This window comes from Solanum stenotomum, chromosome 12, assembly GCF_019186545.1.
Source record: "Solanum stenotomum isolate F172 chromosome 12, ASM1918654v1, whole genome shotgun sequence".
Lineage (NCBI taxonomy): Eukaryota > Viridiplantae > Streptophyta > Magnoliopsida > Solanales > Solanaceae > Solanum > Solanum stenotomum.
Window position 1 is genome coordinate 30,543,086 of NC_064293.1, and position 26,021 is coordinate 30,569,106.

Genomic DNA, 26,021 nt, shown 5'->3' on the forward strand with positions numbered 1-26,021 from the left:
TTGTTAGAATCTGTACTTTTGCTATTTCATATTAATTCATTTTGTGAGGCAATATACACTTATTAATAAATACATTTAAAGATATAATTAAAACTATACTTTCCATCACTGTTATATATTAGTTAATTATTGTACTAAAAATAGTTGTTTCATATTAGTTGATCTTACAAAAAGAGTGTTTGAATTGACTTAAAAATTGAACAAACTTACTTTTAAGTCCGTTTTTGACAAATGAAAGTGTTTGACAAATATAAAAATAATTTTTAATAAGTCAAAAATGACTTAAAATGACTTTAAAAAGTTAAAAATCAAAAATAGGTCTGGACAGGAAGACTGGCCAGACAGTGGCATAGCCACAGCCACCCGAAGGGTGTCCAACGTCGAAAAATTACGTTGTATATATATGTCAAATTCTACATTTAAATTATATGTATTTTTAGTTAGACACCCATAACAAAAGTTATGCCTTTGTCGTAGTGATAATGGGTGTGTTCGGATTTGAACCCCAAATATCACAATATTTTTTATTATTATTTTAACAGTCATACATCATTATTTTTGAACATTCTTAATAAAATTTATAATTCCACCACTACGGCCAGATTACTAGAGATAGACAGGCGGCTCCACTTGATAGTACACCAATCTTTTTTTTTGCTTTTTGTAGTTTATAGCTTTTATTATGTAAAAAAAAAAACAGGTGCTCCATCTCTATCGACAAAGGAATGGATGATAATGGATAAACATCTACTAATGCTTTGTATTCCATCTTTTTCTTCCACTCAAAATTAACTTGAGTTGACGTATATTTCAAGCTGGATTGTACACAAGGTTAAGAATACATTTGAAATATATAATTTTTTGTTATAATAATATAAAGTGGTTATGTATTGTTTTATAATTTATTGTATTATATTGTATTATATTATACTGTATTATTTTAATGAATATCATGTTTGAATAGATTGGATTGTTCTTTATCATTACCTAATGTCACACATCTATAATTTGAGTGATAAACCTTCAGAAAAAGTAGGGTATGGTAAAGTTATTACTCCCTCTGTTTCAAAATGAATGATGTTGTTTCTTTTTTAGTCTGTTTCAAAAAGAATGACTCATTTCTTTTTTTTGGCAACACTTTAACTTCAACTTTCCACGTGACATGTTTAAGGCCACAAGATTATATGACATTTTGATACATTTGACATAACTTTAATTTAGAACCACAAGATTAAAAAAAAATAATTTTTAAATTTCATTTTAAATCAAAGTAGGTCATTCTTTTTTAAACGGAGAGAATACAAAAAAATATAATCTATCTATATAGAGAGGAAAAAGTGTCATGTCAGCACCACAAAAAATCTCTAATTTTTAATTTTTAAATTATAAATTAATTAAATATAGTTAATTTAATTTTTAAAGGGAAAAAAGTAACTGTTTTAGAAGATAAATTAGAATATATTTGTTTTTTTTATTTAAATGGAAAAAAAAACGTTAGATGTTAACAGACAAGTTGGATTCTTAGAATTATGAGTTTTAAAAAATCAATTAAATATATATAACTAAAAGCTTATTAACAAAAAAAATTATCTATATATAATAATAATAGTTTATATAATAATATTAGTAATATATATATATATATATATATATATATATATAATTTATCTGTATTTTGATTTGAGTTTAAATACAAAACTTTTATATTTAAATGATTTTATAAAATAAAAAATAGGAAGATAAAAGCTTGTGGTTTTGAAAGTGGTTACAGTTCCCAATTTTATCATAATTTTAGGAGGTTTTCAAATTTAAATACATTTTGAATTCCAACGAACTTCAACTTTTCAACTTTATCATCAAATTATGTATTTTTTTTACGTGAAATTGAAAGATTTAAAATAATTTATAATTCAAAAAACAAAACAAAAATTTAAAGCAATTTAAAAAAAATTAAAATTAAAGATTGTTTCTAAAACAAATATGAAACAGTTTTAATACATACACGTGTATTAGTTTTAGAAAAAGTAGAAATATAAATTAAAAATAATTGATATTAAAAATTTAGATTGTGTATTTCTTTTACAGAAACCGCAAAATAGTGGGTTACTATTTAAAAGAGTTCTAATTTCTCTCTATTACTCTATCAATTTAAAATACAATTTTCCAAAACAAAACAACATTTGTTTTAAATTACGGTCAAGTTCACTGTGTATTCATTATATTAATTATAATATCTTATTATTATTATTATTATTATTATTATTATTATTATATATTACTAAGTATTCTTATTACATTTTAAATCAGGCATATATACTAGTAATACTATATAGTATCCCACACCCCACCCCACCCCACTTCATTCATTCATAAACAAATATTGAAGCTCTAAATTGGCTCGATCAGATTCTATGACGATTTGTCTGAAAGAAAGATTTGGCTATTTTTTGAATAACAGATGGCTCGTGTTCGTTGCTGCAATGTGGATTCAAATTTGTGCGGGGATTGTATACCTATTCGGCAGTATTTCTCCAGTAATTAAAATCTCTCTGAATTACAATCAGAAACAGATTGCTCGATTGATTGTGGCAAAAGATTTGGGTTATAGTCTTGGATTTTTAGCTGCTACTTTGTGTGAAATTTTTCCCTTATGGGCTGCACTTCTTGTTGGTGCTATCCAGAATTTTATTGGATATGGTTGGATTTGGCTTGTTGTTACTCGAAGAACTGCACCTTTGCCATTATGGGCTGTGAGTAGACTACCCTTCTTCAATAAGTTTTTGATCGAAAAATGTTTTTTAACTATCAAAAAAATTTAAAATATTTTTTTACAAAACTCAAAATATAAAAAATGATTTTTCTTAATTGAAGCCTGAAAATAAGTTTTACAAGTGATTCAATTGACTGTGTTCTTCTCTAACTTATAACACATCTCATCTTCATCTCAATTGTGCACTTCTTTGACTTAAAATACTGAATACAAAAAATTAAGTAAGAAACGTATTTATCATCTCGAATTTTTTTTCTTTTTTTTGCTTATCTACCGAATTCAAAGATTTCAAAAAATATTTTCCTAGAATTTTTTTTGATAGAAAATATTTTCCTCTGTACTGAACGCACCTCTGTCTTTATTATGAGTTTTCCTTTGAAACGAGGCTCTTGCTGTCCACTCATTTCATTTGTATCTTTTTGCTATCGTTGGACGTTGAAAAGTTTCCATTTTTTTTATAATTGAAGTCAATTTCGTTTTATCTTGTATGATATGCATTAAAATAATAGAATTGTCACGAAATCATTCTTTTTTTTGCTTTGTCAAACACAAAAACTAATTTTCAAAAAGTTTGGTGTGGAACTCTTGACATCTCAACATGGGGGTTCAAATGTTAATATATATATATTTATTTAATTTTCTAATACAAATATAGAGTTAATGGGTTCGTCTGAACCCATGAACTCCATCTAGCTCCGCCTCTCAAATGGTCTCAAAGTCGAAGAACATGTTTCTGTCCAGGGCAGATTCAAAGTTTTAGCTACGGGTTAACAAAACTAATAACTTTTTGCTAATACTTGTATATTAAAAAATTGACTAATATTTTCTAAATATTTAACTGTAAATCCAAATAAATATGAGGTTATTATAAAAATCTATAAATTTCAAATTTTGAATCCACTTTTTTTTTTCTTTTTCTGCATTCAATAATTGTGTTTTTCTTTTTTTCGAGGTCTGACATTTCTATTTTGAGGAAGTATTTAGTGTAAAAACGAAGTTGCCCGTAAATCGTAACAGTAAATGTTAGACAAGCATTTGTGCCATTTAATGTGAGATTAAGTGATCGTGTCCAAGTTGATACCTTGCATGTAAGTGCTATTTAAATTGCATCCGTATCTCCTCATTTTAGGAAAATATATACATAGAAAACTTCTTATGTTTTATTTTTGGGATAAGGGTCTGAAAAATATCTCAACTTTGGTCGAATTTACTGTTGCGATACTAAACTTTCATGAGGACCTATTACCTCCCTAGACTATTTAATATCGTATTTTTTAAATAGTCTAGAGAGGTAATAAGTCCTCATGAAAGTTTAGTATCGCAACAGCAAATTCGATCAAAGTTGGGGTATTTTTCAAACCCTTATCCCTTTGTTTTTAGTTGGTATAATATTTAGTAGTTTGAAATGAGCTCAAGTGTTACAAAGAACTCGTATCGACAATAACTCTGCTCGCTTAGAGTTGAGGCATAGTACCAAAGTTTGCACTTGGATATTGATATAATCAATTGTCATTCTGCTTCTCTCAGATGGCTGGTCATGTTAGGATTGAAAATAGTTAGGTTTTATGCCGAGGCGAATCTAGGATTTGAAGACTTCGGATGCATCAAATATGATCTCTAAGCAAAACTTAAAAAATAAACATAATGAATTAGCACTTTAGTTAGATTCGAACGAGCAGCACAAGTTAAAGGGTAGTTCCTATGCCTTATACCACCAGCACAAGAACACTCATATGTTTCGAAAGAGTGCACTGTTAATTATATCCTAGTTTTTGTCAGTTTCTCAAGATAGGTATATAAATACACACATGATTTTTTCCGAAGTTAAAAGGTGCACGTGCTCCCCCACTTAATAAGGTGTCCACCTCTGGTTTCATGCGGAAGCTATAAAAGCAAACCTCGAAAGACCATGAGTAAGAAGACAAACGAGAAACATATCATAAAACACAAAGAATTAACGTGGTTCAGTCAATCGATCCACATCTATAAAAAAAATGAGCAATCCACTATATAAATATGAGAGTACAAGGAGGTTTACACAAGTGATAACTATCACTTGTATCCCACAGATTCCCCCCNCCCCCCCCCCTTAACCATAAATCTCAAAGTCCCTAGGACTACATTAAGAATGCTAATTAAATTAAAGGCGAAATGGTCTGGTGGACCCTTATAGTTGTATCAGTTTGTATTATGAACCCTTCTACTTACACCTTTGTCATCTGGACCCTTAAACTCAATAAAACACAATTTAACAAACCCCTCTGACCGTTGACCAGGCTTATGTGGCAGTAAGATGTCTGAGTTGGCAAAAATGTGTAACTACACGCCTATTAAGGCGAGTGAGGAGCATTTTTTACTTAAAAAATATTTAAAATTATAAATAAAAAAAAATTTAAAACCATTAATAAAAAAACTCCTGCTTCTTCACCCATTACACCTCATTTTCAGCCATATTCATCCCTTGCCCAACCCTTTTTTTCTTTTTTTCCAAAATCTATTTTTCGGCTAGATCTGGTGTGTTGGCTTAGGTTGTTGGTTTTGTGAGGTTGGAGAAGGAAAGGAAAATGGTCGTGACGTGTGGCGGAGATGAAGGCAGGTAAAGGAAGGAATATGAGTGGTTTCGCCGACAACAATGGCAACGACGTCGATGGTTTGGGCCATGAAACAATGGGAAGAGGAGAAACTATAATGGGTAGATTTCGACGAGTTTCACGGCATAGGTTGGTGTGAAATTGTATTTGTAAGCAATTTGGGGTGTGAGGATTACGAAAAGTTTGGCCAGATCTGGTTGTGCGGTGGCCAGATCTGGTTTTGCGGTGGTTTAGGTTGTTGTTACTGTGGAGGTTGGAGGAGGAAAGAAAAATAGTGATGGTGTGCGGCGGAGATTAAGATGGGTGAGGGAGAAAGTATATGTGATTTTGCCGGCAAAAATGGCGACGATGCCGGCAATGTTTGGTCGTGAAATAGGGAGAATTAGAAATGCCAATAATAAATTAAAATGTTATTATTTTACATTTTATTAAATAATTTTGGTTAATAATTTTAAAAAATAGTTATGAAATAATTATGATGTGGCATTAATATATCTGACGTGGATATGACATGTCAATTATATAAAGGAGAGTGAGCTACACACATGATTGAAGGGGCTTAAAAGTCCCATTTTAATTGAGTTTAAGGATCCAAATGACAAAGGTGTAAGTAGAAGGGTTTAGAATACAAATTGATACAAGTATAAGGGTTCACCAGACCATTTTGCCTAAATCAAAAGGAACAAGCATCTATTTATAAATATTTATAGAGTCCTAAATCTTTTCCTACAAGAAAAAGACTAGTAAATTCCAAACCTTTTCCTACAAGAAAAACCCATTGACCTCACTCCTCAATCCCTATTTTGCTGACCATCATAATGAATTATGTTTTATCCATGACATAAATTGGGCATAACGTATTAGTGTCTACTAGAGTGCAAAATTGTCACACATTTTGTTTTTGCCCTAACAGCTGACTTAAGTTTAACTATTTTTCTGCAGATGTGCATTCTTATATTTGTAGGAACAAATGGCGAAACCTACTTCAACACAGCAACTTTAGTCTCTTGTGTGGGAAATTTCCCGAAAAGTCGTGGTCCTGTGGTTGGGATTCTTAAGGGATTTGCTGGCTTAGGTGGTGCTATTTTAACTCAGATATATGCAGTAATCCATTCCCCGGATCACGCTTCACTTATATTTATGATTGCCGTTGCACCAGCAATGGTGATTATAGCTCTCATGTTTATAATCAGGCCTGTTGGAGGCCATAGACAAGTTAGGCCTTCTGATGGTTTAAGTTTTTCATTTGTTTACAGTATATGCCTCCTTTTAGCTTCTTACTTAATGGGAGTTATGCTTGTTGAAGACTTTATTGATGTTAGCCAAAATGTTATTATAATCTTCACAGCTATTCTATTTGTTATCTTGATAATCCCTATTGTGATCCCTATCTATTTGAGTTTCACTCAAGAGCCAAGAGTAGTACAAGAAGAAGAGGCACTTCTATCTCAGTCAGGTGATCAAGGTCCTGGCAGATCAGAACACGGCGATGGTCAAGAAATTATATTTAGTGAGGCTGAAGAGGAGAAGCCGAAGGGAGTAGACTTGCTTCCTGCTTTAGAAAAGCAAAAAAGAATCGCGCAATTAAAAGTGAGACTAGCAGAAGGAGCTGTGAGGATCAATAGAAGACGAGGTCCTTGTATGGGAGAGGACTTTACTTTAGTCCAGGCTTTAATAAAAGCAGATTTCTGGCTTATGTTTTTCTCATTGCTTTTTGGTTCTGGATCTAGTTTGACTGTCATTGATAACTTGGGACAGATGAGCCAATCTTTTGGATACGATAACACACATGTATTTGTTTCCATGATTAGCATATGGAATTTCCTTGGACGTATTGGAAGTGGATACTTTTCTGAGATAATCGTCAGGTATGAACTTATCTTTACATGAATATTCAAATTAAATCTCATTAGTTTCTCATATGACCTTGTCAAACAGGGATAATGCATATCCAAGGCATGCAGCGTTGGCTATTGCTCAAGTCGTGATGGCCTTTGGTCATTTCTTCTTTGCTATGGGTTGGCCTGGAGCTATGTATATTGGTACTCTTTTGGTTGGACTTGGTCATGGAACTCATTGGGCGGTTGTGCCAGCTGCTGCTTCAGAATTGTTTGGGTTAAAGAATTTTGGGTGTGTGTACAATTTCCTCACTATTTCCACACCAGTTGGTTCATTAGTATTCTCAGGTCTTATTGCTAGTAGTATATATGACATGGAAGCTGAAAAGCAAGCTCAACAACCCCGTGAAAGACGCTTGATGGCATCAGTTTTGACAAGATTTTTGAACATGGATGAACCTCTAAAGTGTGAAGGTACCATTTGCTTCTTCTTGACTTCCTTGATAATGTCAGGAATCTGCATTATTGCAGCTGTTCTAAGCATGATTCTGGTGTACCGCACAAAGACTGTGTACGCTAATCTGTATGGAAGATCTCGTATGTAATGTATCCTCGACGGATAGAAATATAAGCATCCTGAAAAAGGGCATCTTCTGTCAATTCATATTTCCAAATATAACTATTCAACCAAAAAAAAACTAGGAGTGGATGTTTAAATAGGGTGAGGTAGAATTTTTTTTTAAAAAATAAAATAATACAATACCTTCAAGGAATGAATGGATAACCCTTTTTTTTGGGGGGAGAGGGGAGGAGGGGGATATGGGTAGGAGGTGGTGGAGTGGGGTAAGAAAAAATTAAAATTTTATTACTTTAATCTTTAATCTTTAATATTTAATTAATATCAATAGTTTATTTAAAATTAATTCTTGAATACGAAGTTGTCTTTGTTAGAGATTGTTTTACCTCTAATGTGAAACTTTTTGACACAAATTTAAATTTAATCGGATTCTAATATAAGTATCGCAGAAAAAAACTCAATTTAGCAACAATCTTTAATTGGTCTAGTCAATCAATTTTGAATATTATGTATTTCAAATTTTAAAGCAAATCAGAAATGACTTGCTTCTCATAAGGAATCTTTTGATGGAAATGATGTGGTTGTGGGACGATTCAATAATTGAATTTGTTAGAATTTGCACTTTTGCTATTTCATATTAATTGAATTTGTGAGATAATGAGCAGTTATTAATGAATATATTTAGTAGTGGATCTAGGATTTCGTTGAAGTTGGTTCAAGCTACAAATAACTATGGCTAATAATTATTATTATTTTCATTATATTCTTAACAAGTTATTTTGAAGTGCTATTCCTAACAAAAAATATACTCTATTAATTTTTTATATACTTACTAGAAAATTTTTCATATATTTTTTAATTTAACAAGCTACTTATTTCTCTTACATATACGACTAAAACTATAACAATTTTGAATATCATATATAAATAAATAAAAATTAGTAAAATAATAAATAAATAAAAAGGCACTAACCCAACTTCCGTGTATACTAAGCGCCCGTTTGAATTGGCTTAAAAAAATAGCTTTTAAGTTAAAAATAAAAAATCAAACTGAAATAACTTTTAAATCAAAAAATAAAAATTAGGGGGAGACCTACTTTTGGTTTTTGTCTTATTTTAAGTCATTTAAAACTTATTTTAAGTCATTCTTGACCTTGCCAAACACTTCTCAACTAATAATTTTAAGTCATTTTTGACTTATTTTAAGTTATTTTTTATATTTGTCAAACACTCCAGAAGTCAAAAACTGACTTAAAAATAGGTTTGACCAACTTTTGAACCAATCCAAAGAGCCTCCAAGTAAAAAGGAAAATAAATACACAATTTATTATCATATTTTCTTATTTTCCCTGCTATTTCAAAAAATATCAAAAATCTCCTTTTTTTTACTCCCATCATTCCTTTTTTTGGATACATTAATTTGAAATCACCAACCCATGATTTTTCTTCCTTTTTTCACTCCACAAATCTCTCCACAGTTACTTTCATTAATCTATTTTTGAATTTCAAATCTTTTCTCATTCCAAATAATGATTTCAAGTTATTCAAGAGGTAGATTTCTTTCAATCACTTCAATTTTCAATTTCTTTTATTTTTTTTTAAAAAAATTACTGAATCTTTTACTCCCGATCTCTTTATGAAATAGAGGTGGCAAAATCATGCAAATGCACAGAGTTCATTTTGGAGTGTATTTGGAATGGTTTCTGGAATTTCTAATGGCGGTCTTGATACACTTCATTCCGTTGGTTCGATCTTTCAGTTTTTTGGGCTTACTTTCAATGTATCTAGCTTATTTTGATTCTTAAATTAGTCTTTATTAGTGTTATCACTGACTCGATACATCACTGCTATAATAGCATTTGTTTTATTCAATGTATCATGTTCATATTTAAGGTATCTATCATGTTCATATTTAAGGTATTGATACATAACTCTAATGTTGTTGAATCTTTGATTAGTGTTTATCATGTTCAATATAAATGTACTTGATACATAAACTTTGTGTTGTGTATCACACACAAAAAAACATGCTATTTGAAACAATTACATGTATAATATTTTTGTTAAAAAATAAAATATAGTATTGCTCAAACAAAATAAGATACATATATAATAATGTATCATGCACTATTTTTTTGGCATGATACGTAAATTCATGTATCCGATACATAACAATTACCAAATAATAATGTATCGATCTCAAACCTAAAATCTTAAGAGCAACACTTTCTTATTTAATGTATCTAGTAGAAATACAACACTCGGCAATTTAAGTTGAAAGGATCTTCATGATGTATCTTCTCAAATTTTTTGATAATTTTGAATCAAAATTGAAAGAATCTTCGATGAACTAGGTGAATAATTTTGAAACTCAAAATTTTCAAAAATTTTGAATCAAAATTGAAAGGATCTTCAATGAACTGGGAGAAGAATTTTGAATATCAAATTTTTCAACAATATTGAATCAAAATTGAAAGGATCTTGTATGAACTTAAAGATTCGCAAAAGAAATCGTTTCTCCAACAACAATTCCATCACTTTTGTATCCTTCATAACTCACCCTGCTTACCCAAATTTCGACAAAAGTTTTTGAATCAAATCTGAAAGGTTTTTCGGAGGGGGGGAAGCAATTCAAAAATTTGAATTTCTTCGTTTTGTTAGGATTTATCTCTATACGATTGAAAGTAAGAAGAAACGTAAGAAGATCGAAATATTCATTATGTACCGTATGAAATTTTTGACTAATGGATGAAACAAAGAGAACGATGAATAATAAGAAGAAAATTAATTTTTGAATTTTTTGATTTGTACTATATGATTAAATTATTGAGAATAATTTGAAATGGAATAGAGCAATTTATGAGATCTTAATTTGATTTTCAATTTTTTTTTCCCCTTAATTAGTGCAACAGATGGATACTATGAGATTTTAATTTGATTTTTCGGCCCCCCCCCCCCCCTCCCCCGTGCCCCTTAATAAGTGCAACAGATTGATACATAATGTATCCGGATCCTTAATTATGTATCGGAAATATCTAAAAAACATGGGATTTGTGTAGTTAGAAAAATAATAGGGATAGAAGTAAATTAGGTTGTGTACACTATGAAATTTATGTAAGTTATACACAAATTAAACTAGGTATTACTCCCTCGTTTCATAATAGTTGATCATCTTACTAAAAATAGATGTCTCGTATTAGTTGTCGACCTTACTAAATTAAGAATAGATGTCTCGTATTAGTTGTCGACCTTACTAAATTAACAAAGCATTAATCAAAATTTTCATATATTTCCCTTATAATTAATTCTTTTTGAAAGTGTTCACATTTATTTGTAAAACTCGCAAGAAGTTTTTAAGAAATGAATTAGTGAAATTATTTTTTCTTCTTTATGATTTCACAATATGCGCGTAAAAAGCAAAATGATAAAATAAGACAGATCAGAGAGAATATTTAAAAGCTATAAACATATTGTCTAAATTATTAACAATTTTAAATAATTCTCAAATACAAACATAAGAAGAAAACTTAACCAATAAATTTAGAATATTACTATTGTTATTTCACATGAACTAGAAGCGTATAACTATAATAGTCTACATTTATTAGTTAATTTTAAAAAGAAAAAGTATTTGAAAAATACAAATAAAAAAAAACGCAAAAAAGAACCAAAAATTACGCCTTGAGTGGGAATCAAACTTGGATTCGCATGGTGGAATTGAACCCTTTCACTACAGATCCACGCCATTGATTTTGTAAAGAGTGGGTTCATTTTATTTATATACATAATTTTATAAATAATTTATATATGTATAATCCAAAAAAATTGATGTAGTGGGTTCAATTGAACCCACTTGAATCACTGTGGGTCCTCCCCTGAATACATTTAAAGATATAATTTAAACTATACTTTTCATCTTTATCCTTTATTAGTGAAATTTTTTGATGGAAATGATGTGGTTGAGGGATGATTCGATAATTGAATTTCTTAGAATTTGTACTTTTGCTATTTCGTATTAATTGAATTTGTGAGGCAATATACACTTATTAATGAATTCATTTAAAGACATAATTTAAACAATATTTTCCATCTTTATCCTTTATTAGTGATCACTATACTAAAAATAGTTGTTCCATATTAGTTGATCATCTAACTAAAAAGGGTGTTGGATAGAATTAAAAGTTGGTCAAACTCACTTTTAAGTCAGTTTTTAACTTCTAGAAGTGTTAAACAAATATAAAAATATATTTAAATAAGTCAAAAATGACTTAAAATAAGCTAGGAAGTGTTTAACAAAGTTAAAATAACTTAAAATAAGCTTAAAATGACTTTAAAAAATTAAAAACCAAAAGTAGGTCTCTGCCTACTTTTAGTTTTTTGACTTAAAGGTAATTTCAATTTGACTTTTTATTTTTAACTTAAAAATAATTTTTTAATTTAATTCAAACAGGCTTTAAATAAATAAATAAAAAACATTAGTAATGCATGTATTAGTTATGCTTTCGTTGATTACACATAAATTATTTTTATCTATTGTTTGGTTTGATGCATCAAAAATAGCATGTATTGCATAAAAAAAAATATTTATAAAGATACCCTCCCTCCATTTTCATGGTGGAAAAAATGTAAAAAAGGTTTTGAGGAGTAATTGAGTCTTTGATTGAGTTTTTGCATGCATTAAAATCATTATATTGCTAGTACCTAGAAATTCATGGTATTAGTGTAGATACATAAATTGTATTGGGTTAAATTCATACGAAATTTGAATTAAATCTATGTTTATTTGGGTTGAATGATTAATTTGGGCTTTACAAATACATAAGTCCATTTTTATTAAATTCAAGTCCAAGGTCCATTTCACCTTGAAGCCCAAACTCATCCCACGTGTCACAGTGACTAGGCATCGAAGACCAACAAGGTGACGCCACATGTCCAAATGAGGTGGTAGTCACAGTCAAATGCAAGAACGAATCACAATGCACCAAGTGTCAAAATGACATCCTTTGGCCAATCACAAGCAACGTTATCCACTCCTTACAACTATAAATAGAGGATAGACATGACATTCAATGGGGATAAAAAAAACTCTTCAACAAGCATTCTGCAATTGGAGAAAGCTACATCAACTACACAGCTCTTCGAAGGAGTGATCAACAGAGTTCTTCCCCGAGATCGACTTGAAACAACGAAGCACTTTCTGACCTTCCCGGAGATCAACAACATCTCAAGGAGGTCAACATCATCTAACAATTCGAGAAGTACGCTACTGAAGGCCCTGTTTTACTCGAAAAATATAAATAAAAGAAAAATGACTGAGTTTCGAAAAAATCGATTAAACTTATGATTTAAGAGAAACCGAATTTCCAAAAGGATAGAGTCGCCACTTAATTTTTTAGTAAAAATCAAGAAAAAACTTAAGGTTTCAAAAGATTTAAACAAATAAAATCAATTGAAAAGGGTTCAAGTTCAATGTACATTCCGAGAAGGTGTTAGGCCCTTGAAATGCCCGCTAACTTGCGGGTGACTGGCGATTTGACTAAAATGACTCTGACTGATTTTAGGAAATATTACCTAAATAAACAAGAAATTTTTTTATTTATTGTTTATTTATTACTTTTTATTATTATTATTTTAATTAATGATTTAAGGGGAAATAAATAGAAGGGGGTCATTCTAAAGGGAAATAACTTATAAAGTGCAAGTCAAATTTAAAAAGTATAAGTAAAACTAAGTGGTATGTAAAAAATATAAATATATTTAAACTAAGTATAAGAAAAGAAGAAATGATTTCTCCCGGGAAATTTAATTAAATAATAACCAAACACAAAACAGTTAGTCGACTCAAATATAGATAAATATAGGAAAAATTACCTAACTACACATCATTTATTATTATATTTTCTAATTTTCCCTACCATTTAAGAAAATATAAAAAATCCCTTTTTTTGCTCCCATCATTCATTTTTCTGGATACATTGATTTGAAATCTCCTACCCATGATTTTCCTTCCTTTTTTCACTCCACAAATCTCTCCACAGTTACTTTCATTAATCTATTTTTGAATTTCAAATCTTTTCTCTTTCCGATTAATTAATTTAATAGTATAATTCATTACAGATATTTTCTTTCTTGTTCCACGTTACCGGGGGACATCTTTTATTATATAATTGTAGGTTTTTTACATCAAAATTTTTTAATTAAGTGAGCGTTTGATAATAGATTTTGTATCAGATTTTAAAAATCTATCCTAAAAAGAAAAAGTTCCAATTTCACTTATAAAATTTCAAGTTTTAAAAATCACAATTTTAAAAATTCAATTTTTTTAGTTTCAAACTTCAAAATCTACGACAAACCAAAGCTCAATACCCATGAGTACGTTTTAAACCTTGACTATAGCTCGTTAAAGAGTTGCTCATTTGCAAGATTTCCAAATAGTGCATTTCTGAGGAAATTAGTAATGGAAAGTGACCATTCAATAATTTTTTATTGTTAGCCTTTAAGGCACGGGCAGCTAGGAATCCTCCAAAATTCCTTGTAAATCCTAACTCCCAAAAATAATGTTATCCCTTCCTTATTTCACTTCACAAATTACTTCCTATTTTTAGTCACACAATCTTAGCAATTAATTTCTCATTCACGTTTAATATTCAAAATCAATTTCTCAACTGTCAAAACTATTTCAACTTCAATTTAGGTATCTCCTCTCTGTTCATCTTTTGATTTTTCATTTTTTTGTTTTCTTGAAAATGCTGATACATAATTTAATCTTGGATCTTAAATTAATCTTTATTAGTGTTATTACTGATTCAATACACTACTACAATCTTTTTTTTGTTCTATGCATATGATACTTAATTTTCAACGTATCTAGTTAATTTTGATAAAGCATTGTGTATCAAATTAAGTATCTTGATACATAAATACGTAAAAATTGATATTATTATTGTATCAAATACATGATTATCAACTACAAAATGATACATTTATAGATACACTTTATTTTAGCTTACATAGATCTTCTTTCACAATCTTATTGTATCAGATACATTAATATAAACTATAAAATAATACATTATATAAAGACTGTATCTTAACAACTTGAATTCTTCTACAATTGCATATTTATCTCTCAAGGCAAACAATGTATCTTCTTCCAGAACCATAGACTGAATAAAGATACTCAGATGATGCAACAACCAGTTAACATTAAAGAAATTAGTGATACATTCCATAAAATACTTATTTCTATGAATCAATCACAAACAAATACTAATGTATCTAATTAATAGGAGTATAGTACTTATCAATTTATACAAGATACATAAATACTAATGTATCATGATTGTATAGTCATCTTGAAAACAAAAACAAAAAATCAAATTAACAACACAATATAGGTAATTTCATACCTTCGATTGTCAGATCTATTTTACGATGAAATTAAAACTCTTATCTATTTTATACATTACAAATCGAGGCTCATATTTTTTCCATATTCTTGAATGTTAGATTATTTTTTTCTTCATATTCTTCATTATCTCAGCAAAATAAAAATATTTATGATGTATCTTCTCAAAAACTTTTTTGATAATTTTGAATCAAAATTGAAAGGATCTTCGACGAATTGGGAGAAGAAATTTGAAATCCAACACTTATGTATCGTTCATTACTCACCTTGTTTTTCCAGATTCTTGAATGTATTCATCACGTATCAGCTATTGTTTTCGACTTTTTTAATATATTACGATTTGGGTAAGAATTGAAAGAAGAAAATTTGAATTGTTTGAAGCTAGACGATTTGGAATAGAATTGAGAGAAGAAAATTTGAATTTTGAATTGAAGGTGGGTGGATTTGAAAGAGAACTGAAAGAAGAAAATTTAAATTTTGATTTGATTGAATCTTTTTTAAGATTTGGGAGAGATTTAAATCAACTAGATTAGCATAATTTGGGGAACTCCCAATCAATTTTATATTCTCTTTCCTTTAAAAGTGTAACTGAATTTGCTTTAATGTATCAGATTTAGTGTATCCGGCTTGTTTGCTATGTTTCCGGATAGCATTGATTTTGAGAGATTTTTGTAAATTGAAAAAGAGTAGGGATATAATGTAATTTATGTCCTTACACTATGGGATTTATGTAAGTTATACATAAATATAAGGGAGAAGAAAAATCAAATCTGGGCTTTTGGCCCAAATTTGTGAACCTGTCCTAATACTAAAAATACTCAATCATGGGTTTGGGCCTATTTAAATCCCAATTCTTCCGCTGGGCTTTCCCTTTGACCTCTTGAGCCCATTTTCGCTGTTGGACCTGCTGACAATTTTCTTGGGCCTATTTTTTTTAAAACCTTAAGAAAGCCATATACACTGAGTGTATATCAATGTATACGAAATGAATTGTTGCCTGAATCTTTGCATTTGTTCACGTATATCTGTATTTAAACCTGTACACCTGCATTTTTGCGTGTTTCAACCTGCAACTCTGAATTTAACCGGTTTATCACTTGTATTTTTTATTGTATGTCACTGTATACATCAAGTATACCAGTGTATACAACCCCTTTTTCAGGCTTTTTGGAGCTTGAAAATTCGAATTTCAACCTCTATCTGTTGCCTTCAACCTGTACACCAATTGTTTGGACTCGATAAAGAAATAAGTGGATGTGGGCCTTTACGGCCCATCTGAAATATGGGGGAGAAGATAGGAGTCCAAGAGGACTCGGATAGTATCACATGAAACAAAAGAAAAAAAAAGAACTAAAAAATATCACATTACAAAACCGTAGCTCCGAATGATAACAAGATTTACCAATTTAGGGAAAAACAATAATGTATCCAAAGGAAGCCAACTAAACACGTTTTGAGCAAGCAAAATCAATCAATTAAGATTAAATAAAGTAGCGAACAGTTGGCAACATATAGTTTACAAATAAAAGGAGTCACTACACCTTGATTAACAAACAAACACATTGTATTAAATATAGTGCATCTATACAGCAACTTCACAGTAAAGACAAACAAGGGAAAAGATCAGACAAAAAAACAAAATTTAGCAAAAAATCTTATAAAACTAAAGTCAGCTATGTATATTATCTCATGAATTATACTAGACAAAACATGATAATCCATATGTAAGCACGACAGGAAACTCATAATAAAATAAAGTAATTAATTTAGACAAAGCTGACCACGATAGAAAGCTAAAAAAAAACAAGGGAAAGGGTGGGATGTACAAACCACTATACACTAAGGCTTACATATTCTCGCAATCTATTTGGAACTGATTAACGATGGGCATGGAACTCATAGAAATCTTTAGACAGTAAAGAAGGTGGACTCGACCAAAATCATAGAATAGACATGCCAAATAAGCTAATGACCATGCTCATGAAAACACGAAGCAAAAGAAAATTTGATAAACTAGAGTAATTGACTAAAAAATAAAATAAAATGCAAACAAACTGCATTAGTTGGCAAGCTTCATGTAAAAAAAAATCATTTATAAGCAGACATGAAAAGGGAGCTAAACAATCCATGGATTTACGTTAAATCGAAATAAGCAGAGAATGGGAACGAATTGTGTATCAGATTACAAAAGCCGAAATCACTCATAGAAGGTGGTTTCAAACTTCACAACTAAATCTCCAACTATCTCAATCATCCAAACGAGACAGTCGGTAAAGGGAAAAGGAATCACAAACAAATGGAGTCTTCAAACTTTCCAAGCAGACTAAACAAACCATAACAAAGCGAATAACAAACGAGTTACAACATTGATTTGCAGTCGACGATGAGTCAAACATGCTCTCAAACTTTAATAGTTCGAACATTATATGCAGTCCAAGATCCCAATAGCCGTCATGTTAAAATAAAAGAGACATAAATCAAAATGAGTATCACCATTTCGAGGGTAGCGGCACCAATGGCGGATCTATGAAGGGCTGTGGGGGTGCCACACCAACCCCGAACTTCGACGGAAACTCTATATATACATAGGTATATATATATATAATATTTATATAAATATAAAGCGTGTCACCCACAGAACAAAATTGGCTTGTGGTGCCACGGTATGAGGACAACTTTAGAAGGTTGATGTTGCGGATTCGAATCCCATTTGGCACCCACGGACTCTAAATCCTGGATCCACCACTGAGCAGCACCGAGACAGAACGAGCAGAGAAACGGCAACTTCGCTACCACAACGAGATTCCGGTGAGTTTTGCAAGCGGCGAGTACAGAAGAAAAATCTTTTATCGATTCTCGCTTGAGTCTAGCTACTGATTTTTCTTTTTATGTGTGTATTCTTGTATTTTATATTTCTTTCAAAAAAACTTTTCTCCAATATTTTTCCTCCCTTAACAGTGAATAGTATGCAACATATATAGAAGGAAAATTAGGGTTCCGAAATTAGGGGGGGGGGGGTCGGAAGAAATTCAACATGAGTGAGTCCAATTCGAAATTCAAACCCCAAATCTTTTCACCATTTAAGGAAGACATACTTTTTCTGAGATTTTCAACCCATTCCGAAAGAGGAAAGCGGGACAGACGCGTGCCTCTTTCTTGTTGTTGCAACATTAATGGGGATAGGGACGTTGGCTTTCCGTCTGGCTGCTGCTGTCGCATGAATTTGGAAGGGAAAGGGAATGGGTCGGTTGGTATTGTTGTTGTGCGTATGTAATGTTGGAGTTGTATGGCTGATGTTATTATTGAATAAATGGGCTTGGTTTGGGAATTGGGATTTTATTTGAGAAAAAAAAAAGGAGTGGGCTGGAAAAAAATAAAAGGCTCAAAAATGATTCTTGCAAAAAATGGCCATTGGAATCTAGCCAATTAAGTTATACAACTCAACCAAATTGAGGTAATCAATTAATTCAGCTAGAGCTTAAATAAAATGAATAAATATAACTAATTAACGAGCTTCTTATATTTTTAAACAAAATAAAATAATTAACTTAAGTATAAACTAATTAACTCAAAATTATAAGTATTAATTAACTAAACCAATTAACCAACTATTTAAGTAAAGCTAAAATCTTTTTGAGACGATTTTTGAATATTTATAGAAATATTAATTATATGCAAAATTATATAAAAGACATACTATTATTATTTAAAATTATAAAAAGTGATAAATTATTTAAAATAACTTGCAAAATATATATATATATTATTTATTTTTATTATTTTTTTATTATTTTTTTTAAACTTTTTATTTTATTGTTCTTTTATTATTTTTTTCAAAATTTCTAAAATTAATTATTTTAAATCGTTTCAAAATTAAGAAGTTCGAAAATTAATTATATCGGGGAAGGTCAAAATTGGGTGTCAACAAGCCCTCGAATCTTGGAGAAGCTTAGGAGGGAGAAAAGACAAATCTTCAACAAGCATTCTGCCATTAGAGAAAGCTACAACACTAGCTACATCTCGGAGATCGAATTGCAACGACGAAGTGCTTCCTAACTTTCTCGGAGATCAAGCACATCTCAAGGAGGTCTACATCATCCTACATTCGAGAAATACGCTACTGAAGGCCATCGAATCACGGAGAAGCTTAGGAGAGAAGAATCAAGAGAACAACAGAATTGTACTCATAACGATTCATCAATAAAAATAACATTTTTCTATTATTTATTTTGCTTGCAGTTGATTTTCAGCGCTTACGAAAATTTGTTGCGAACAAATTTGGCACGCCCAGTGGGACCAATTCTGCTCTTCATCTCTTTCTCTTGTAAAAAAAACTACAAGTTCAACTTTGCAATGGCTTTCAAAAAGATCAATGATGTTTCATGCAAGGATTCTCTGGGGTAACATCGCATTCTATTATTGACTTAGTGATGCTGGTCCAGTCAGTCTACACAAGTTCAAGACTAGTGGTTCAGATAGATATGAATACTTTACCTCTTTAGAGATGGCAAGAAAAATCAAGTCTCAAATGACACTTAAAACTGCAATCCCTGGGGGTAACATCGCATCTAAGTTGTTTGATGAACTCTTTCACTCTGACTTCAACTTTGGTGAATATAAGAATTCAACGAATTCTTCAATTTCAACAAAGGTTAACTCATTGATGGTTAACGCAACTGACATGGATGAGAAGTTCGCAATGATGGAGCAAACCATCAAAGCCTTGAAGAAGTCTATTCATGACAAGAGTCTCCAAATCACCCAACTTATGAGTAAGTTAGATCGCCACAACTCTGGAGAGTCACATCATATTATAACAATACAAGAAAAAGTTGATATTGATTCTCCCACCAAATCAATTGACTCTCAAAGTGCAAATTGATCTGCTTCAGTGGCTACTCTAACAGTTTAACAACTGCAAGACATGATCACAAACACCATTAAAGCTCAATATGGTTGCCCACCACAAAGTTCCTTAGGATATTCAAAGTCATATTCTAAGCGAATTGAGGGTTTACTGATGCCAATTGGATATCAACCACAAAAATTGCAACAATTTGATGGAAGGGCAAATTCAAAGAAACATATTACCCATTTCATCGAGCCTTGTAGTAGTGCCGGTACACATGGTGATCTTATTGTCAAGCAGTTTGTTCGTTCTTTAAAAGAAAACACATTTGATTGGTATACAAACTTAGAGCCTGAATCAATTGATTATTGGAAGCAATTGGAAAATCAATTTCTCAATCGTTTCTACAGTACCCGCCGTACAGTGNTCATCGAGACTTGTAGCAGTGCCGGTACACATGGTGATCTTCTTGTCAAGCAGTTTGTTCGTTCTTTAAAAGAAAACACATTTGATTGGTATACAAACTTAGAGCCTGAATCAATTGATTATTGGAAGCAATTGGAAAATCAATTTCTCAATCGTTTCTACAGTACCCGCCGTACAGTGAGCATGATGGAATTGACAAACACAAAACAAAGTAAGGATGAACGCGTAGTGGACTACATCAATCGTTGGCGAATTTTGAGCTTAGATTGCAAGGACTAACTTTCTGAAATATCTGCAGTTGAAATTTGCATATAAGAAATGCATTGGGGGATTCTATATATCCTTCAAAGAATTAAGCCTCAAACTTTTGAAGAACTAGCTACATGCGCTCATGACATGGAGTTGAGCATTGCAAGCAATGGAAAGACATTGCATGTCTTTGATCCAAAAAAAAAGATACACAATTCAAAGAGTCGTTAAACTACACAACTAATGAGTCCATGGCAGTAATCACGACTTTTATGAAGGCCTCCACGAGACAAAAGTTGAAAGAGATTGAGGCGTATCAACAAATGCGAGAAGTGAAATATCAATCTACCTTGAAGGAGTTACAAGCAAAAAAGTATCCCTTTCTGGACTCTGGCAATCCTGCGATTCTTGATGAGCTACTAACCAAGAAAGTCATTGCACTCCTAGAGTCAAAGTGACCTAAAGAATTCAATAAAGTCAATGATCCTATTTATTGCAAATTTCATCGCATCATCGATCATCACACCACAAAATGCTTCATTCTGAAGGAAAAGATCATGACATTGGTACGAGAGGGAAAGATCATCATTGACGATGGTGAGACAGTTGAGACAAACCATGCTAGTGTCAGATTTGATTATGATTAAATTTCAGAAGTTCTACGTCTTGTGGCATCGCCAAAAATTGAAGAAGATGTCATCATACTGCAGTTTGGGAGCTTTGAACCAGTTGAAGTTTCCGCCTAGAAGAAAATAACAAACACATCCAACGTAGATGACTTCTCCAATGAAGAGAATGGTGACACTTGGACTTTGGTCACCCTCAAAAGGCAAAAACATCAAGGGACTTCTAAACTCCGACTTTCAAAATTCGACACAAAATCAAATACAAATCAGCTTCGGCAATGCGAAAGCATAAAATCCAACACCAAATCGAAGTACATTAATCCTTCATCACAAATGGTTAGGAGGACAGTTACATTGATGGAATTCTTCCCTGAAACGCTTCTCGACGCACGAGCCTAAACTACAAGTTGAAATGCTCATCGACGTACAACCCGAAACTGCAGGCTGAAATGTTCCTTAATGTACGAGCCTAAACTGCAAGTTGAAATGTTCCTCGATGTACGAGCCTAAACTGCAAGTTGAAATGCTCTTTAACGTACGAGCCTAAACTGCAAATTGAAATGCTTCTCAATGTACGAGCATAAACTGCATGTTACAACGCTCTTTAAGGTACGAGCATAAAATACATGTTACTCCTGGACCGCAAGAGTATAAATTCTGTACGGCCCAAAAAAAACTCATCATCCTGAACTACAAAATGACTTGATCCTCTTCACCGCGGTACGTAGGCGCTTGGGGTAATCACTCTAAGCTCAGTCACATGAGTAAAAAAAAGGAGTTTGGTGGCATTGTGTGATCACCACACTAGCTCTTTAAAATTATGTAGCTAGCACATGAGTTCAAATGCATCACAAATGAGCAAAGGAGAAGAGTTAAGCAAGACATCTTAGCTGACTTCAAAGGCGCATTTGTAAAAATTCGCAAAGGTTTTGACCATGATTTTCACATATATTTCAGTTCTTGGAGTCTACTTCGCAACGTAAAATCGGCTCGTGATTCAGAGGTTTCTATGCCAAGTTATGAAGTTTCTACTACGACTGCTCAAAGCTGCGAAATAGACCATCAGATTACGAAATTAAACTGAGCAAACTTCAAAGACATTTGTGAAAATACGTAAAGGTTTTGGCCGTGATTTTTACGTATGTTGTACGTCTATGAGTTATGCTTCTAATGAAACAAGAATCGCATCATTTCGAGGCTCCTAGGAGTGGAGCGAGACATAATTTGAGCTAACTTGAAAATATATATGTACTAATCTGGAATTCTTTTGGCCATAATTTTTACATATGTTGTACGTCTATGAGTTCTGCTTCCAATTAAACAAGAATCACATCATTTCGAGACTCCTACGCAGAGTTATTGATTTTCTCCCAAAGTTGCTCAAAGTTGAAAAGTTGAGCGAGGCAGAATCGTGAGTTGACTTTGAAGCGATATTTGTACCAATACACAAAGTCTTTGTCCGTGATTTTTATACATTGTGTAATTCTTTGAGTTTTCTTTCCAACGGAAAAAGAAAATCGTGAATTCAATACTCCTACTTTGAGTTATGAACTTCATACTACAAACGTGTGAAGATGAAAAGCTGAGAAATACAGAATTGTGACCTGACTTTGAAGCAATATTGGTACTAATCCATATAGTCATTGACCGTGATTTTTACATATACTGTAGTTGTTTGAGCTTTTTTTCCAACGGAACAAGAAGCACATGATTTCACTATTCATACTCCAAGTTATGAATTTTTTGCAAAGTTGGAATCACAAAGTGTAAGGAATTCGAGCTCCATGTACTTCCAAGAAGTCATAAGATTGGTCCAAGGTCTTCTCCAAATTGAAAGAAAGACGTCAATCCACGCAACAGCCTGAACAATGAGATTATTTGCAATCTAGTTCGTTGATGTTTGGAGGCCTACACCAAGTGTTTCTCTCGCCATCCTCACATCGGGTGCTTTCTCATCGGAAATAAAATGAAAGTACTCCAAATGTTTCTCTCGTGGAGCCGCAAAAAGGGGATGGAAATGGAGGGGGCAAGTTCTCTTTACCAAGGCTGCAAGGAAGGTGAATGCCTAGAGTGAGTTTTCTGCCAACATTACTAGGATGAGATGAGTGGTTCCACGCCAATCATATTAACAACTCGTGCAACTTCTAAGTGATTAAAACTCTTTTGGAAACCTGGAAAAAAAATATTGGAGTCATCGGTGCCAATTGCACGAAGTTTTGAATTTTTTCTTGGTTGATCTACTTCTGATAACACATGTAGTAAGTGCATGACCCTTCAATATAGCATGACAAACATGAGCAGCAACACAACAATCTTGTTCGACATACCGGTGCCAGTAGCACGAAGCTTTGAATTACGACCAAATTAGATCTTAAACATCAATATCCCGTGTTTAAGAAACATGTCAATGCATAAATAAAGATGCAACCACAACCATTACCTGCAAGAAAGAGAAACAAGAAAAATCTACAAGACACAAATCTGTGAGGAAAATGGCAAAATTTGAAGACCAACTTTCAAAAATCATTTCTGTAAATTCAGGAAGAGTTTGACATTAATTTTTGGACATTTCACAGTAGTACGAGTCTAGTTTCTTGAGAATCAACCCGCTTGTCATTTGAAAGCTCCTACACCAAGAAAAGGATAGTTTTGCGGGATTGCACATAGCTGTGAGAAGAACTAATTTGGGGTCCAACTTCAAAATTTGATTCCCGTCAATCCGGAAGGTGTTTCATGTTGATTTTTGGATATATCGTAGTACCAAAAGTCTAATTTCTCTAGAATCAAGCCTCTTGTCGTTGGAATGCTCCTACACAGAGAAAAGGACATTTTGGCGAGATTGTGCATAACTGTGAGGAGAACTTCCAGATTTGATGACCAACTTCAAAATTCGATTCCCGTCATTACGGAAGGTGTTTAAAGTTAATTTTTGGATATGTCATAGTACCGAAAGTCTAGTTTCTCCAGAATCAAGTGGCTTGTCGTTTGAATGCTGCTACATCGAGAAAATGACGTTTTGGCAAGACTCTGCATAATTATGAGGAGAACTTCCAGATTTGATGACCAACTTCAAATATCAATTTCCATCATTACAAAAGTTTTTTGACGTTGATATTTGGATATGTCGTAGTACTATAAGTCTAGTTTTTCCAGATTCAAGTCACTTGTCATTTGAATTCTTTTATACCAAGAAAAGAGCATTTTGGCGGGACTGCACGAAATTGAGAAAAGAACAAACCAAATTTGGAGTTCCACATTGATTTGGTTGGGAGAATTATTTTTTTTTCAACGATTATTTGATCAATCCATTGTACATGGGAGATTCTAATATAGAAGTTTCTCTGAACAATTTTTATTTCTTGTACAAGGAAAGCTTTGGTAAAATTGGAAGAAGGAAATCATATCAATTCTTACCCATCTAAATGGAAGTTGCTAGCACTCAAAAGGAAAACAATAAGTTTTGTGATGTCAAGAATGATTCTTACAAAATCAAGCAAAGGAAAGAAAATTTGGTGTGATTATTAAATTACCAGTTATTTCCAAGTTGAAGGGTTGCAAAAAAAAAATCAAGTTATGTTCTTTTAAATTCAACTTTGAGGACTTGTGTGACACCCTAAGCGTTGGTGTCCAAATTTGTATTCAAGTCTATGGTGAAAGTATTTTGAATTTAAAATTCATACAACTTTGTCACGTTAATTTGCTTATCCCTCTCGAGAGAGAGTCCTCCATATTTTCCCTCGAGTGGATTGAAATAACAAAAGTCTTTAGGAGCACATCGAAATGGAGTTGCACATGAGCGTACCATGCAACTTGTTTCATCGCAAGAAATGGAGACAAGCAAATGTCTTAAGATTGATATTGTTGGACTCATGAAGACTTCAACTCTCGTCGTCAAACTCGGCAAGCCTACACGTTGACAAGTCTCAAAAAATGAAAACACATTCATGAATACTTCAAGTCTTGTCGCCAAAGTTCGGCAAGCCTACACGTCGACAAGTCTCGAAGTAAGGGGCATTTGTAGACACATAAATTGTATTGGGTTAAATTCATACGAAATTTAATTTAAATCCATGTTTATTTGGGTTGAATGATTAATTTGGGCTTTACAAATAAAAAAGTTCATTTTTATTAAATTCAAGTCCAAGATCCATTTTGTCACGACCCGAGTCTACACCCTGGATGTGGCTGGCACTCAAGAACCATTGTTAGTCCCCAAGAGAACCCTCATACTGGCTTACTACAAGCGGAAGACTAACTCAAGCATACAAAGCTTAAAAATTGAACAAAATTCATGAAACTGGAATAAAAAGCTTTAACTCAAATGAAAAACTCTGAATAAAATAATATATTCAACTCGCCATAAAATAGGCAACTTAAGTCTTTAAAATATTTAAAAAAATAAATGAATAATACAGACTTCTTAACTATACTGATTTTCTATGAAGCCTTTAACTGATAAGGATGGATGTCGGGACAAGACCCACGACATCCTGACTAAACTGAAAAGTAAATGAAATCCTCCAGAAATAAGGAGGCTCACCACAGTTAACTCGAACTTCCGGATGTATCAACAAAACTTCTGTTGATGATCATGAATACATGTGTCTGCATCATGAAAAGATGCAGGCCAAATGGCTTAGTACGTGGAATGTATGACCATGTAAGGGGAATTCTAAAGCATAACATA

At 32.1% G+C, this 26,021-nt stretch overlaps 1 protein-coding gene across 1 annotated transcript; it reads left to right on the forward strand.

The window, feature by feature from the left end:
- Positions 1 to 2,347: 2,347 nt before the first annotated feature.
- LOC125846447 (protein NUCLEAR FUSION DEFECTIVE 4-like) lies at positions 2,348 to 7,898 on the forward strand. The gene is made up of 3 exons (XM_049525858.1): positions 2,348 to 2,750; positions 6,304 to 7,229; positions 7,300 to 7,898. The coding sequence occupies exons 1-3, from the start codon at positions 2,412 to 2,414 to the stop codon at positions 7,802 to 7,804; spliced, it is 1,770 nt and encodes a 589-aa protein (XP_049381815.1). The 5' UTR covers positions 2,348 to 2,411; the 3' UTR covers positions 7,805 to 7,898.
- Positions 7,899 to 26,021: the final 18,123 nt, after the last annotated feature.